The sequence below is a fragment of the Struthio camelus genome, chromosome 16 (genome assembly GCF_040807025.1).
Source record: "Struthio camelus isolate bStrCam1 chromosome 16, bStrCam1.hap1, whole genome shotgun sequence".
Lineage (NCBI taxonomy): Eukaryota > Metazoa > Chordata > Aves > Struthioniformes > Struthionidae > Struthio > Struthio camelus.
In genome coordinates, this window is record NC_090957.1 from 11,067,976 (window position 1) to 11,084,344 (window position 16,369).

The following is a 16,369-nucleotide window of genomic DNA, read 5'->3' on the forward strand; positions in this document are numbered from 1 at the left end:
GTGACTCTGTCTGTCGGCTCCCAATTAAAGGCTAGGGAAGATGGATTGGAGGCACAGTCACCACCTAATAAAGATCAGATATCAACAGTGATTTACACAGCCAGAGAGATACATATTCAAGCGGGGGAAAAAGAATACTAACAGCCGAAGATGCATTACTTTTCCTACTCTGTCACCGCTCACTATTCACCTGCTCCCCAGCTTCCCATGCCCTTCTCCTTCCTGGCTTCTCCTATTTCAGTGTGGCCCTTGTGGTCATGTTTGAATTGACCAGTCTTTCAACCATCTGGATCTGTCACATACTTTGCACCACACTGATCCGCCTTTTTCCTTCAAATGCACTGGCCTACCTTTCTGAATCACAGGTCTTATTTATTCTAGTAGAAATACGTACACGTTACACAGGGCCCTTTGTTGCCTCACTCCTGTGGTGCTCTTATTTCCCATGCACGTTGGAGGATCAGCCCTCAAAACTCCTAAATGAAGCAAGACAGTTTCCTTTCCACACTTCTGAAGAGCAAGTACAGATCCTGTCTGTAGCATTAACCATATATTCTGTACAATTCAGTACACTGAAGTCGGTAAGAGATGGCCCTAAAGAAAAGCAGCTCCTCGCTTCACAGAAACATCTCAGTGAGAGATGTCTTTCTGGTGGGAGGAGAATAACTAAGGAATCCTCCGAATACATTGACCTAAGACCAAGCAAGAGCGATTTGACAATTCACTACTAGAACAGCTCCATAGCTGGAGGTAGATACTCTCGTAATGATACAAGACACTTGGGTTAAGGACCTTAGAAGTTCTAATCCTGCCGAGTACCCTCAGCTCCTACTGTTATTAATGAAACCTGAGGATGCTGAGCACTATTTATGAAATGAGCAACCTCTTGCACAGACATTTGGCACCTTCTCCCAGGGCATTTTGCTCATAGGAGTTTTTGGTCCAAAAAGTGCTATTTTATTTCAAGCGGGGATTCAAAATCTTCCAGGGTCCTATTGAAAGAGATCTAAAAGATCCTGCTTGTCTGAAGAAAAGAAGTTTCTACTTGTCAGTTAAACAAAGGAATAACGCACAGCCTCCTTTATAGTGTGTACTTTACCTGTCATCCAACAGCCCATTATCATGTCACGGCAGAGTGCACTTTTCTACAGGTCACTTTGTTTAAAATGACATGGATAATGCACATGTCAGCGAGCTGACAGTCCCGACCGTCCTTCAGAGATAAGAACCGCAAGACGAGTGCCTGTTCTTATCTGGGGTACATGCCTTGGTCTATCATCTAAGTCAGGCAGAACATGATTTCTCCAGAGAGCACTTTTTTCATTTCCTGATTTTAAGAAAATCAAATAAGCACCATTTGTCTTCATCTGAATATGCTTGACCTGCTCAAATGATGATGTCTCGCATTTTATAACAGGCTACATATGCTGAATTCAAATTAACAGCAGAACAAGGCCTTTAGATCTCTGCCTAGGCTGCCAACACAGGCTGAATACATACGCCAGGGTTAGCGGTTGTCTTTTACAATTGGGCCTGAACTATAAAACTCAAAGCTGGGTCTGGTCCTGGGATTTGAACAGCACTAAATTACCAGGGATATTTGGATCTGTGCTTACTCCCATTTCATTAGAGGAAGAAGACAAAATATACATGACAGCGATGCAATCCAGGTCTGGATTTCCAATCCTTCCTGCTCAAGGACTAGGATATTCTGTGTCAGGTACAATCTGGAGCCTCTTTTCTATTGTACTGCCGAAACAACCCTCGAGTAGCAAAACCTGCATCCCAAGAGCTGCCGATCTGTCTTTTTATATAGGAGTGCTGCAAGAAAAAAACATTGCGAATCCGGCAGAGGTTAGCTCACTAAATGCAGCAGTGGCAGGAAATTACACTTCTAGTTCTAGGGGCCATAAACATAGGGGCTGAAATTCAGTTTATCATCTTCCACTGCAGAAGGAACATCCTGAAAATGAATAATCACTTCACAGGATGGAATTTAATGGTGACGCATTAAAAATTCATATCTAAAAGTGCCAGTTAATATTCTGTGCAAAAACCCAACAAAACCTCCCCTTTCTGTTGTCACACTCTGATTAACTCCAGTGATTAGTTCCCTTATGAAAGGGAAATCACTGCAGTTCAAAGTAAACAGTGGTTCTTTAACACAGCTAGCAAGTTATTAAGAAACACAAGGGGAAAAAAAAAACTCTACTTGGGAAATAACTGAAAGCTTAAGGGCAAAGATTTGACAGTTGTATACAAAATGGTTTGAAAGTTTCCTTGTAGAACTGATTGAATTTATGCAAGGTGATTTCTGCACTCATTTTTTCCTTGTGCATTTCACAAGATATCTGTTATTTTCCGTTGTGTTAGCCAAACACCAGCATGGTCATCTCTTCTCAGTTTAACTTGGAGCTAGTTAACAGAATGCCTCACAAAACTCTAAATAATGCAATGCTATTAAATGAACCTTATTTTCTGACATCTCGCTATCACCTCCCCAACTTCTATCCCTCAATTTACACAGTAGAAGAGGAGGAAAAAGCAATTACATTGTCAAAATATCTCTTAAGGCTCAACAGATGAATGAAATCACAAAGTCCAACCTGGAAATAAAGAGATTAGACCAGTTTTTCTGCAATGGTTTGCAAAATAAGAAAGTCAGGTGCCAGTCTGTTCACAACATAAAAATATAAGACATAAAAATGCATCAGTGTGAATATTAGCTCTTCGTTACTGTTAGCCTTCTAAACAGTAGCCTTACAGATCAGTGTCTGACTCTTCAGCATCACATTCTTTTTTCCATTTAGAAACTAAAAATTGAGATAATTATCAGCAAGATGTTTCACTTGACTTAGTGTTCAGTTTCCAAATGTTATTAAAAAAAAAAAAATCCAGCCCTAACAATTCAAACACTTCAATTTCAGTTTGAAGAACCTTGCCTGTAGACAAACAAAACAGGCAAGCGTGTGGTTAAATAACTGTTAAACTGCAAATGTGAGGGTTACAAATGTAATTACTTGCATTACTAAACTGTTAGCGCTTCCCAAGGGGGAAAAAAAAAAAAACGTAGCCATAGAAAGGGCTGGTAGTCAGAATGGCATTCATAAACAACACACAAATTCTGGCATCAATATGTTCGAAGATGAATTGTGTAGCCTCCAAAATATTCATTAGACTACTCTTTCCTTAGAGGTCTAAACCAAAACCAAATCAAAGGGAACAAAGTCTTTTCTTTGTATAGCGCTGTACTGGACCAATCGAAGAAGAAACTTTGGATAAGAAACAGGATAACAGGAACAACAACATATTTTTGCACCCATACTGATTCCCTCTTACCTTTTCTTCTTGATCACTGTCGCTGTCGCACTGAAACAGAAAAAGAAAAAAAAAAAAAGAACAGGTAAGAGAAGGTTGTGAAAGCAAAAAAAAGAAATACCCATCACGAAATACTCATAAGCCCTTTGGCTTCAACTCCAAGTTCCTACAGGGAAAAACTAATTACAGTACAGGAGGGAATTTTTGCTTACTGTAGTTGAAGACAATACATTAGTATGTACGTATGTTCTCATTGCAATTTTTACATGATGCAACAAAACACATTGGCAATGCCCTCTGCTAGGCTAATCCACATGAAAGGGAGCTGATGGTGCATGAGCACTGTAAAAAGGGATCAAGAAGGAAGAAAAACAATACTAGAGGGCTGCTTCATTTTCTTTTGATGGACAGTATCTCTCATGCTGCCTGCCAATAAATCGGCTTCAAAGGCTGCTTAGATAGGAGGGTATGGAAGTAGTTTAGGTTTGCCCATCCCAGAAGAGAAGCGTTTACAAGGCTACCATTTTACTCCAGTATTATTTGGAAGAGTCACCCTGCATCACTGCTTACAGCTGCTGCATTAAAGAATACAGACAGACCAGTGGAACCAAGAATATGCCAAATTATTTAATAGATTCATTGAGATTCTCTAGACTTCAAAAGTAGCCCAGGTAACAAGGTAACCATTTATAACACCGTGTAACATTGAACATTAACACTAGAGGGTCTTGCTAATTACCAAGTGCCATTGCTCAATTTTTTAATTACTTATACTATTGGAGAAGTACAATAGAAACAGAAGAATTGCATTTCAGTGCAGAGAAGCATCAGAACTCCAAACCACCCTTGGATTTGGTAGAAGTACACAAGGAGTGCTGGAAATAACTATGTAAAGACTGTGCGACTAGTTCACACCCAGCTGCTTCTCTTTGACCCAAATTCTGACCCATCCCACCTAATTCTGAGTAACAGAGTAGGCACACTGTGGCAACCTCCACAGCAGAGCACGAGAAACACCTCCAAACAGCTTTAGGGTCTGGAGAACTGAATTGCCTCTGTCTTTCCTGGGATGAACTCAGACCTCTGCAAGTCTAATGGCAGACGCTTCAAAGGAAAGCATAAGATCAACAAAGAGGAGAACCAGGCCTTCCTAACACAATCAGCTAGTCCTTCATTTATGTCTGTAAAGCTGAGAAGTTAGTTTAGTCCATTATACATTTGTATCCTACTGAATGCATCCATGATTACTTTAAATAAAGCAACCAAATTCCTTTGAAATCAGTTATATCTTGGGAAAGTGAATTCTAAAGGTTAACTATACGGGGGATGTGAATAGACAGAGATAGCCAAATACACCCACAAATACACATAGCTAATCTGCACCAATCGACTCTTCAGTGTGGTTTTTTTTTTTTTTTTTTTTTTAACTATAACAACCTTTCGGTTTCACTGGCTTTTTTCTTGTCTTTATTCGAATAGGGTGTGAAAAGGTGCCTTTATCCCATCAATGACTACATACTAATAAATTAAAGCTAAGAGTTATTTATAGGTACTTTCCAAACAATTTAAAATGAAGCAAAAAAATCAGAAAAAAACTACAATCTGTTTTCAGATCATTCCAAATAGAAATGCAAGCAAGAATTCTTTAATAACTGAAGTGATTTATACAGCACTAGTTGCATCTAAATATACTCTGGTAACTAACAAATATAGCCCAGAATTTGAAACCCTCATGCAAAGATCACGTTTATGAAGAGCCAATACTTAACAGAAGGAAAATTGGATGTTTTGAGAACACTATATAAAAAAGTTGTTCTGAATACTCTTATCCCGCAAGTGTTATGCATGTTGACTGCAGCGTGACTACGTATGTGAAATTTTGGTACGCAGGTAAGCATTTGTTGGCAGAGCAAGGCCCCATGTTTACAGACCTTCATCCATTTAAAAAAAAAAAAAAAAACAGCATGTCACAAAGAATTCCCATTTGCTATCCCATTTTCACAGTTTGCTGGCAAAATTCAGCTGTTGGACTACAGTACTTTTCCCCCCACCGCAGCATCACTGCCAGGAGTCCCCTATGGTTCCGGGGACCCAGCATAACAGCAAGGACTGTGTGCTCTATATGTTAGGATGTATTATAATGTATGGAGGTGACACCTTTTACAGACTTCAAAACAGGGAGCCCAGGACCAATTGCTCCATTTGTTTGTCCTCTGTCCGCCCCCTGACAGGCTGGGAAAGAGCTCGGCGCTTTGTGGTTCCTGCAGCGTGGAGGTACTTGGGGAGAAGAATACTTGCCAGCAGCGACATCTGAATTTGCCAGCTAAACGGTTACCCGCATTTGAGTGAACCTGCAGAGAAAGCGCGCAGAATGACATCGGTGGGAAGTTATTTCCATCAAAGCATTAAGCCTCCTGCTTTCCGACAGTCCAGTTCTAATTTCAAGGTCTGCTTAATTCTGCGTCAAATAATTACTGCTATACCCAGAAGCACCTTGTCTCCAGAGTTAAGCATATGGCGACGGACTGAGACCTACTGGTGTCCATTATGGAAGCAGCACGGATGCCAAGCTGATTAAAAATGCTCAGGCTCCCTTCGCAACATGCCCAGTGACTGACAGCTTCACGATTTGGCCAGTCACTGCGGCTGCCAAGAAAGCCTCTGCTGTGCGGAGGCCCACATGGCACTCGGAGAAAGCCGTTCCATTCCTGGTATTAAATTCCCATACTGACCCGAGGACTTTGCTGTGAGCTCAGCAGGAGCACACCATCCAATTTACAGCTCCAGCCTCCCGAGCCCTCCGTGCCAGCTTCTGGCAGAGACGAATGATGGTCAAACCCCTCCAGCTCATAAATTATGCAAAGGCAATAAACGCACTCGGCAAACAGCTCCTAACGTTTGCCTAGCCTGGCTCCAGATACACTCTGTAAAATGCCAGGAGTCCTGCGTACACAAGGCATCTATTTCACTCACAAAGAGGTTTTGTTGATGGGGTGCAAGGTGAGGGAGCCCCACAGTCCAGTAGACTCGTCCTGCTCCCCTAGCAAAATTACATGGAGAAGTTTCACAAGAGAAAAAAGGGGGAAAAAAGAGGGGAAGGAAGGAAAAGCTTTTGCACTGCATTGGGATTAAGTTTTCATTCAGTATACATGCGTTACCGGACGGGCACTTAAATGTGCCTTTTGCACAGCCCTGTAAGGTGAATTTTCCATGCGAATTAAAGACATTGATCTCCTCTGCCTCATGGAAAGAATCAGATGATTTATTTGCAGGGGTAACTCCCAAAAGACTTGCGGAAGAAGAGGGGAAGGTGGTTTGTTACTCAGGCCGCAAATGGAATCGGAGCAGTTGGACATCCTTCCTGTGCCTGACCCAAGTCCGCGCTTGAGGCACTCTGGGCATCTCACTTGGAGTCAGGACTGCTGGGGGATTTCCTACAATACGCTCATTTACATTTTTGGATGCTTTTTTTCTCCCCAGGGGTGCTAAAGGGCTAGCAGTTTCCATTTGCCACAGACTGTACTGCTAGCCACTTCTGGAGAGCTGGGCCTGGAAACCAAAGCTCACAACGCTGGATTTGATTACCCAAAATTGCTGGTCACATTGGAAGACTTGACTGGGCATCGCTTGCTGCCTCAGTTACCTCATCTGTAGAATGGAGCAGAAGTATTTCTCCACCTCCCAGAGCCACAGAAAAAGCAAAATAACTTAACTGCTTTGAGAATCTCTGAGCAAAAGCACAATGAAAAATCTATACAATGGAAACAGCAGAACCATGTTGTCTTAATCTCACTTTAGTCTGCTACACAATCCTTGGCAGCTCGGTTATTATTAACTGACAGGTTCCTCTGTATTAATAATCAATTCACCTTTTTTCCTGTGAACAGCTTAGAGACAGCCTTGCTTTTTAAGGATTCAAACATGCCTATCGGTATTTTCAGAAGAAAAATCTCACCTAAAGGGATAAACGCCATTACCAGGCACAGAGGTGATGGCAATAGATAGCAAACAATCTGAGCCTAAGTCTAAATATACAAAATGACAGTTCAGAGGTTTGCCGTTGATTTAGCAATGATAAATCAAAGGGAAACAGTAGACAAGTGTTTCTTCTCCATGATCTTGTAGTTTAGAAGTGGCTCTGCTTTTCCAGCTTTTTAGTGTCCCTCATTTTTCCTTGCGTGCAAGCACTGCTCGCCAAAGATTCTTTAAAAATAGTGGTTTGCATTTTGGACAGGTGGTGAACTCCATTCAGTAAACTTCTAAGATAACTCATAGCACACTTGCTGTTAACTTGGATGAAGGTGGAAAATGTTCCCATGCACAAGTCCAGCCCAAACTTTTTGCACCAGACATGTCCTGTTATGGAAGTTAAGCGATGGAAATGCTTTGAGCTGGCCTTCTGCTTTCACTTGAGTTATGGCATTTTGTGGCAATTACAAAAAAGATAATTTTGCAGTGTTCTTCATGTCACGTTTCAAGAAGCCAAGGCTCCATGCACACACCGCATCCAAATATTCGGCAAATAACAGGAATCCAAAATACCATTCAGAGATAGCCTGACCTGATTTTTTGTTAACTGTCACTAGCTTCACTGGGAGCTGCAAGTGATAATCTGACAAATCAGGATGAGGAGTCTGCAGACACATTTTTACACCTGAACAAATAGAGGCTTTTTTCTCCGATTCTCAAATGCAAAGCATTTACTATCTCCACACTGAACACGAGTCAGGACTGATTGTAGTCACCCAGAGCCAGGTTTGAAAAGGACCCCGAGCCAACTTTTCAGATGCTGGTCTACATCATCAAAAAAAAAAACAAAAAAAACCAACCAGCCAAACACCCCTCAGCTCTCATTTAGGCACTGAAATGAGAGCCAGATTAGCCAAACTGCTGGGCACACCCAGCTCCCATTATGATATTTATGGCCAGGGTTTCAAAAAAGCATGGCACAAAATGCTGAGAAGTCCTTTCAAAACGTAGTCTGCTGGGCCCCTCAGAGGAAACAGCTCTTGAAATGGCTATTTAATGGTTCTGAAAGTCTTGTACCAGGCAGAAGGGACTAACAGTTTTCCCAAAGGAGCGACAGCGCTACAAACTAAGCTCAAAGCAAGTGACAAAGTTCACTCAAAACTAGCTCCACAGATATTTTTTGCATGACCTATGGAAATTTTAGGGTTGTTCCCGATTTCATTAATCAATCCCAATTAACAATGACTTGCTCAAAGTGACCACAGGTATCACTCAGACATTTCAAATACCTTTTCATAACTAAGCTGCACTAGGTACCAGTCACCACATCACTTGACATGCACACGCTAAGTGGTCATGCTTCATTTTGCGGTACTTCTGCAACTTCATGCTCAAGAAGCATGAATCAGAATCAGTAACCCACAAACCTGCATTTTCACGTGTGCTGCAGTCAAGATTCAAACCGTTGTTCCCAAAATGACCCCATCACAAGGGAGAAAACATGTGACCTTGTGAGGTCTTTGTACCAACAAAAAAAAGAAGGCTCCTCTTTCTTCCCTAGATTAAATCTTCTAAATTACTGCTATCAGTCAGGGTTGATGCACTTCATGTGATCTGGAGCATGCATAAATAGAACTACAGTCTGGTAAACTGGGAAGTGGAAAAAGAACTTTCCATTTCCTTTACAAGGTTTAATTACTGCTGCATTTTGTAGAAGAAAGCAGGAAAACTGAGGGTTGGGCTAAAGATGGCATTGTACCTCCCAAGTCCTCTGCCCCAAACTGGACAGAGCGTTAAGTTAAAATGCACAGCACATCTCCCACAGCACGGGACCGATCCTAACGCCACATTCCAAAAAAACCAGTCACCCTATGCTATAATTTGGTTATAGCTATAATTTGTGCCCATTTTAATAGCTTAAGAGAGCCTGGTCCAAATCAAGCTGAGCAAAGGTCTGTGCCACCTCGCCAGCTCATTCAGGCTGAAGCAACACTGTGGAATTCTATGTGCCTTGCTGATTGAACACATTCTTGTGCAAAAAGTGGCAATCATTGAATACATCACGTACAATGACATTGAGGAGGGCATTGTTCTCTATTCTGCTCAATGGACTTTGCTGGAACAGCTATTTCATATCTTGGATCCATTTATCATTGCCACCAAAGGAGTCAGCGCTGCTGAAACGCCAGCGCTGAACAAAGTGATTCTACTCATCTGTCTGCTGAAAAGAAATCTGAAGAAAATGAGGGAAAGCCCAGACCTCAGCCATGTTCACACTGACATTTACAATATTCTTGTCCATCTATCCACCAATGACAAACTGACAGCCTTGGAAAGGGCAAAGATGATATTTTAGCTATACAATTAGACCTTTGCTTCCAAGAAAAAAGGAGAAAAAGCATTTCCTAGATGAAAGGAGACACAGATAGGGGATAAATGGGCAATTTTCTAATTGATGAAATAGAGACAGGGAAAGTCACAAAGAAACTAAGAGCAAGAATTTCACTTTTTTCTCTCCCATCTCAGACTTTGCTTGCAAGTGGAATTCAGCACAGAGCTCTTCTCCAAGGAATCTTATATATAGCATCTCGCAAATTGGTTAACATCACAGTCTGCTTAGCAATTCTTTACCATTATTCACAGTGATTCAGTGTTAAGGTACGACTCTGAAACAGACATGGGCTAAGTTTAAGGTCTGCTTTCTCAAAAGCCAAAATTATGGATTATTCACATAAAAGTCCCATTTTACACAAATTACCTTAGTCTGGACAAAAGATTGCAAGGCTGACCTCTAATCTGAATTCCACTTTATCCAAACTACTTCAGTTCAGATGAAATAAATCAGTCTTGGACATGTAAAGTTATCTTGGCCCCTTAGAGGAAAAATATTCAGAACTCAGAACCTCTTTCAGCTGTAACTCTTTTTTTAATTCCTTTCACCCAGGACTGACAATTGTTAAATACAGCAAAATGATACAACTAGCGGCTCCTCCCGGCTCCGCCATCAACAAAATAATGGCTTGATAATAAATAATTACATTTTTGACATTAAAATGAAAAAAGATTGTATTATTATGCACCATAAAATAGATCCACATTATATTATATGAAACATGTAAATCTTTTGCAACTGGTGGATGGTACCTATAATTCTGGTACACCACAGTGGCCTTACGTGTAAAACGAAGGGGGATTTCACTCCAGAAAGACAGCAACATATGAGTCCTACTTTGAGGGTTGATTCTGTTGTTTCCAAATCACCCTGTACTTTAAAATTAATAACCACACAGATAACTTGCACGTCAAACCTGGTCCGTGGGACATCCTACGCGGCACAGTGCCTTCGCCTTGAGAGCAGCTGTGGTAGCAGTGACCCTGGGTGCACAGATGCACTGAGCCCAACGCTGGCTGCTGCAGCAGTTTCCCTGTTTCCATGGTCACATCCAGCAACAGGAAGCCCCCAAAGCCCATGCCTGATCCCAGAGTAGCAACCAAATGGACCAGGTTGCAACCTTACCTCCTTTCCTCGTGCTTGACTCCTCCTCTGAGCCCTCAGCTATCCAGACCCAGGAAAGGGACAGAAGTACCACGGAAAGTTTAGGACACTACTATGCTGAGGTGACTGAAACAGCTCCTTGCAACGGCAAAAGGGATTGGGATGTCCAGATGCAGATCGGTGATGTCATTTAAGGGGAAGGCTGCGGGTTATCTGTGGAAGGGAGATGGCTGGGGAGGCAGCAGGAGCCTGCAGGAGTACAAAACGCAAAGCTGGCCTGAAGGGCTGCCAGGGACTGCTGCTGCTCCTTGTCCCGTCTGCATGCGCAGGGCTGTTTCACCTGGGAAACAAGCTACCAGCACCTTCAGCTACAGCCCTAGAGAAGGACGAAGGGCAAACTACCCCTCTAAGACACAGATTTTCCTTTGCTCTCTGGCAACAGAGCTGAGATTGGTAAATTGCTGTAGTTCTTGGAAAAGTGCATGTCCCTCAGTTATCACTTGGGATGGCCTCCTCAGGGTGTCATTGCTCAGTGATCCCACAAGTGCTTAAATCCCAACCCAACTATCTCCAAACTACAGGAAGATGCTCCTACTAGTTTCAGTAGGAGAGTAAATGGGCCTTCCACATGCAGCATTAGAAAGTTAACGATGCCATGAGTTTTTCAAATCAGCGTCCTCAGAAAATGCCTGCGCAAGTTGGGCATCCTAATTCCACTAGGCTCTCTGGGCACTTAGCAGCCATTGGTCATTCCAACACCCTAGCCTTAATTTTAGGAAAAAATTCTCTTTTGCAACACAAGGATGAGCTCCCTGTCTCAGTTCCTCAATACTCCACATCAAAAGTCAAATATATTTCTTCTCCTTCTGAGAATCTGAATGTACATTTGCTTCCTTCTTACCTGCCTTTCAGGCTGTACACAATTTGCAGTACGTAATGCCATTTTCAGCATCCTCTGAACTGACGAGTACTTTGTCAGGGCTCAGAAATAAATAATGCTAAATAATAATAAAAATGTGCATTTAAACTGGTGGACTAAGTCAATAGCAAAGAATCAAACTAATCAGTGTTTAATGAAGTCAGTGCCTGATAGTACATTAGCCAGCGTCTCAGTATAAGAAAGGATTCCTGTTATTCATACCTCCTGGTCTTAGCTCAGGAGTTCAGTTTGGGATTCGAATCTTCCAGGTGCTTACAGGCTAATGAAATCAAAATATCCTGATCGACAAGAAGCAAAGCATGTTATGGGTTAAAATAATACAAGAATCTACTTTTTTTCCACTGTGTTGTGATCCATAAAAATCACCCTGAGCCTTTCCTCTTTCTTCTCTGCCTGTGAAGCCAATTGCTTTGATTGCAGTGATATGAGCTTGCTGAAATGACTTGCCCTTGCTTGTGAAGCAAATGGAACATGCTAATAGAACTTATCGCATTACCCGATGCAAAAGTGCCATAGCTCATTACTTTAAGATAAAAGGATATCATTGCAGACGGGAAGCAGAATTGACTTTCTGAGGCCCGACTTGATGATGATTTAATCAACTGCTCTCTTTCACTTCTCATCTCTGCGCCTGTCGGTTTCACAGGTGCTGTTAAATGAGACACTCAGAAAGTGAGCGGAGGCAAAGAAATTGCTGTCATTACTTTTCAAGAAAGGAGGTATGCAAATTTTCGACAGAAAGATTGCGTTCATAATGGGCCTGGTAAAATACAAGGATCATGCTTGACAGGTGAGGGCAAGTCATTTGTACGTCCTTAAAGTGAAGCAACCATCCTCATTTAGAAATTGTGCTCGATAAGAGAAGCTACAAATGAAAACCATGCAATGGCTGAGAAGCAGCAAGCAAACCTTTGAAGATTCGCAATAGCAAAGCCTGACTCCAGCAGGTGCCTGGCATGCCTTCACACATGTCTATTCCTAGCTGCCAGATGGCCAGATTTTGACCTCAGTGTCTCACAGAGAACTCCTCTTAAATATTTTTTTTTTACTGTCAGCTTTGCATGTGCAGTCTGGGGTCTGAGAGTTTCTTCCTTTCTTCATCATCGTTGCCAGAAATAGAAATTCCAAGACAAAAAGCTAAGTGAAGACGGAGTTAAGTTTGAAAATGGAATCAGCCCGTTGGAGGTAACAACCTGTTATGCATATAACAGAGTATTACAAATCTCAGAAGTTCCAGAGCTTGTGGCTCATCCAGCCAACTATAGAAAGAATAACCTACAAGAGGCTTGTGCCAGGGAAGCAAGGAGGACAAGAAAATGCTTGTTCCGGGCCCAAAAGGTACCTGGTGTCCTGTGTGATTAAAGCATGAAAGTAAGGGAAGAAAGAGAGCAGTTTAATGTTTCATTGGTCTAATGGAAGACCTCCGATATTCCAAAATTAGGAGTAAAAGATAGAATAATTGACATGATGAATTATGTAAAGCCTAAAAATACTTTATAGATCTTGCAGGGCTATTGAGCTCTCTGGATCATTTTAAATGGGAAAAGAGAAATACAAAGCTCTTACTGGTGGTCAATCGAGTTTTCAATCAGAGCTCGATAGTCAATCACAATTAATAGACTGGGGACTCCACGGTATGCAAGTTATGGATACAGTAGTTAGCCATAAAAACGTTAACTTTTTGCCTCAGACAATAGCACAGGATTAATACAGAATTAGTGCCATGAATGTTGAGAATTAAATAAGGAACAGCTAAGAAATATGGCCACAACGAAACCTTTTTACAATGGAAAAGGTTTCAAGTAAGAGCAGCCACCCTGTTAACTCTTCACCTACGCTCCTTTTAAGCATTTAAGGTATTCTTTCTCAGGACAGAGAATTCATTTGATCAGATGCGCCTAAGCTTGCTTAGGAAATGCAAGTATTATATATATATTATTTGGCCATTTCCCTATGGAGTTCTTGACCACTCCATACCTAACCAAACAGCAGCGACCCAGCAATACTCTATGGATGTGTCGCACCTCTCACCAAAAAATACTTAATTGGAGGTTGAAAAGCAACGTGATCTAGAAGTGACTTTGGACTAGGACTTGGAAGATCTAGCTCCATCACGGGCTATCAGGAGCACCTCAGACAAGTCACTTAAGCTGTTCTTCTATCAACTCCTTACTTTTGATCTATTTGAGCTATTAAATAGTATGCTTTTTAGGACTGAGTTACTTTTTACTATATATGTTTATGTAACATATACACATATTGGCATAACAGGGCTCTGCTCTTAGAGATATTTTGGTGCTAGCAGAAGAAATTATAAAGAAGAAAAAAACATTAAGACTTGGATCAGGCCCCAGACACCTAATACTTATTTTCAATATATAATCATATCTCATTTTCCACCAACTAAACTGCCTAACCTATGGAAAAATCATACCATTTCAACTGAAACCTACTTTTAAGTTAGATACACACACAAAGAAACAATAAGATATCAACATTGCAGAGGGGTTGTCTTTAACAGGCTGTAGCTACTCTGAACACAAAATGGCTGCTGAACGCACATGAAGAGACATTCTGTTGACAGGTAAGATAAAATAGTAGTAGAAATAATATTGGAAACAAAAAATAACGAACAAGAAAGCCAGTGCTTCTCTTTCCCAAACTACTGGAAGCTCTTTAGCTTATCCACTCTGTACCTTTACGTTAGGCTAAGCAATTTAACCCAAATTGTACAAATAATAATAATAACAATTCTCCAAACAACCCAAAACAATTGATCCTTTGGGATGAGACCTTAACAGCTGAGCTATAAACCTCTGAACATTGCATTTCAATGGATACTAAAAAACTCTTAACTAAGCCATATAAATATAACCTGAAACAGAATGATTTGTGTTCTAAGCTGTTTTTGAATTCCCATAAATATTCTTCATTGTCATAATTCCAGAAAAATAACTCAGGCTGTGTACTCAGCCCTGTAAACTGCCTTCTGTGTTGCGCTTTCTTTCACTTTTCCACTCTTTTTTTATAGTTCATTACTTGCACAGTTGTTATATATTATTATTTATTGCTGCCTTTACTGTTTTTGTAAAATTTATAAATTGCCTGTGCTAGACCTGAGGGAGGACAAGGATTATGCTAGATCTGCAGCAAGTAAATATAAACTCTGAAGACAATGGCCCACTCTGGCTCGCTTTCCTCAAGTTTCCTGGTTTGACATACTCTATGCTATAACTTGCAATTTGTCATCTCTTATTAGAAAATGAAGACTTTTTTCCAGACTCTTGCAATAACAATAATTGGAATTTAAAACAGGGGTTGCATTTCTCTATTTAGAGGTAGGCAGAATTGTATGTCCCTGATTTATCAAGCCGGACTCAACCCTATGTCACCCTTGGAGTAGCTGGGCAAAGGTAAGAATATTAATATTCAGAGGAGACACTACCCAGTGGAGCATCCCCTGCTGGGGCCTCCTCGTTCTCTAACGAATCGGGGTAGAAATGGTACCTCTGTGCTCGTATTACCCACGTTGTTACTTCTAACTGAAGATTTAGGCTAGGCTTCTCCAGCTCTCCCTTTCTGAGGGCCTCCTGCAATCAGTCCTAAACCTGGCTGTCCCTCCTCTCTTTTCAGGAAACTCTATTATTCCAACATCTCTCTCTGCAACACTGCAGTATAAGAAAACCGAGACTCGCAGTGCTAAACTATATGGTTACGGTTACAGGAGAAAGACAGAAGATTTGGGATAAAACCCAAATCTCAGCTTTAGAAAACCATTCCCATATATCAAATACTCACTATGTAAAACAAGGCCCTCAGTTTACCACCAACATGTTTCTAGTGGTGATATAAGAAAGGTTCCCCCCCCCCCCCCGCCCATCTACTGCTGCATTAACCTCCCACCAGAGTAAGGTGATAAAAACCTCTATATCATAAATGATATCACCAACTCCACGACTGTTATCAGCAGTGGCAAATTACCTGGCACAGCCACGGCAAGGTATTACTTTAAATAGCTGGCTTTTAGCACAGTGTTCAGAAAAATTATCCTTGTCCAGATGAGCCCTGGAAAATGCAAGAGTTTTGCCAGCAACAACTGTGTTTAAACACGGCCGTAGCTAACACAGTGTTGAGTGTCACTAAGACCGACTGCATGCTCCTTTTTCAGCTGCCACAGTACCAAGACTTCACACTGCTAAAAATTATCTCTTCCAAAGGGAAACCCCATGGAAAAGCTAGGAGACATCCTGAATATAAAACAATGGACTTTCCATTAAATCTTTTGTCAAGAAAAGGGAGATACTGAAGTGGCAGGGGACGGCATCTGGCAGAGCAGGTGTTTTCCAAGATCAATGAGGAACATGGGGAACCCTGGAAGGGAGATGCTTCATGTCTCTGATCTTTGTGGCCACCCCCTCCGACTCCACCCCACAGGAAAGAGACCTCTGTGGAACAAGGGTCACACTGGTTTTCTCTGCATGTTCCCAGCAAACCACCTGCATCTTGTACAACACGCAAAAAGGAATTTTAACCTGCTCAGCATGTGCTTTACAGTTGTGAGACAGATTATGTAGAGAATGGATAGTCACTGCTTCCTCCAGAGATGTTCTCTATGAATACGGAGCCCTGGAATTTCACAAGGGACT

At 41.5% G+C, this 16,369-nt stretch overlaps 1 protein-coding gene across 2 annotated transcripts in view; it reads right to left on the reverse strand.

The window, feature by feature from the left end:
- The window catches only part of AUTS2 (activator of transcription and developmental regulator AUTS2), a 787,788-nt gene that overhangs the window by 239,250 nt on the left and 532,169 nt on the right, over window positions 1-16,369 (reverse strand). For both annotated transcript variants that reach the window (XM_068909849.1, XM_068909850.1), the window contains exon 5: window positions 3,340-3,369. In XM_068909849.1, coding sequence (XP_068765950.1) covers window positions 3,340-3,369 — 30 coding nt within the window. The remainder of the gene's footprint in view (window positions 1-3,339; window positions 3,370-16,369) is intronic.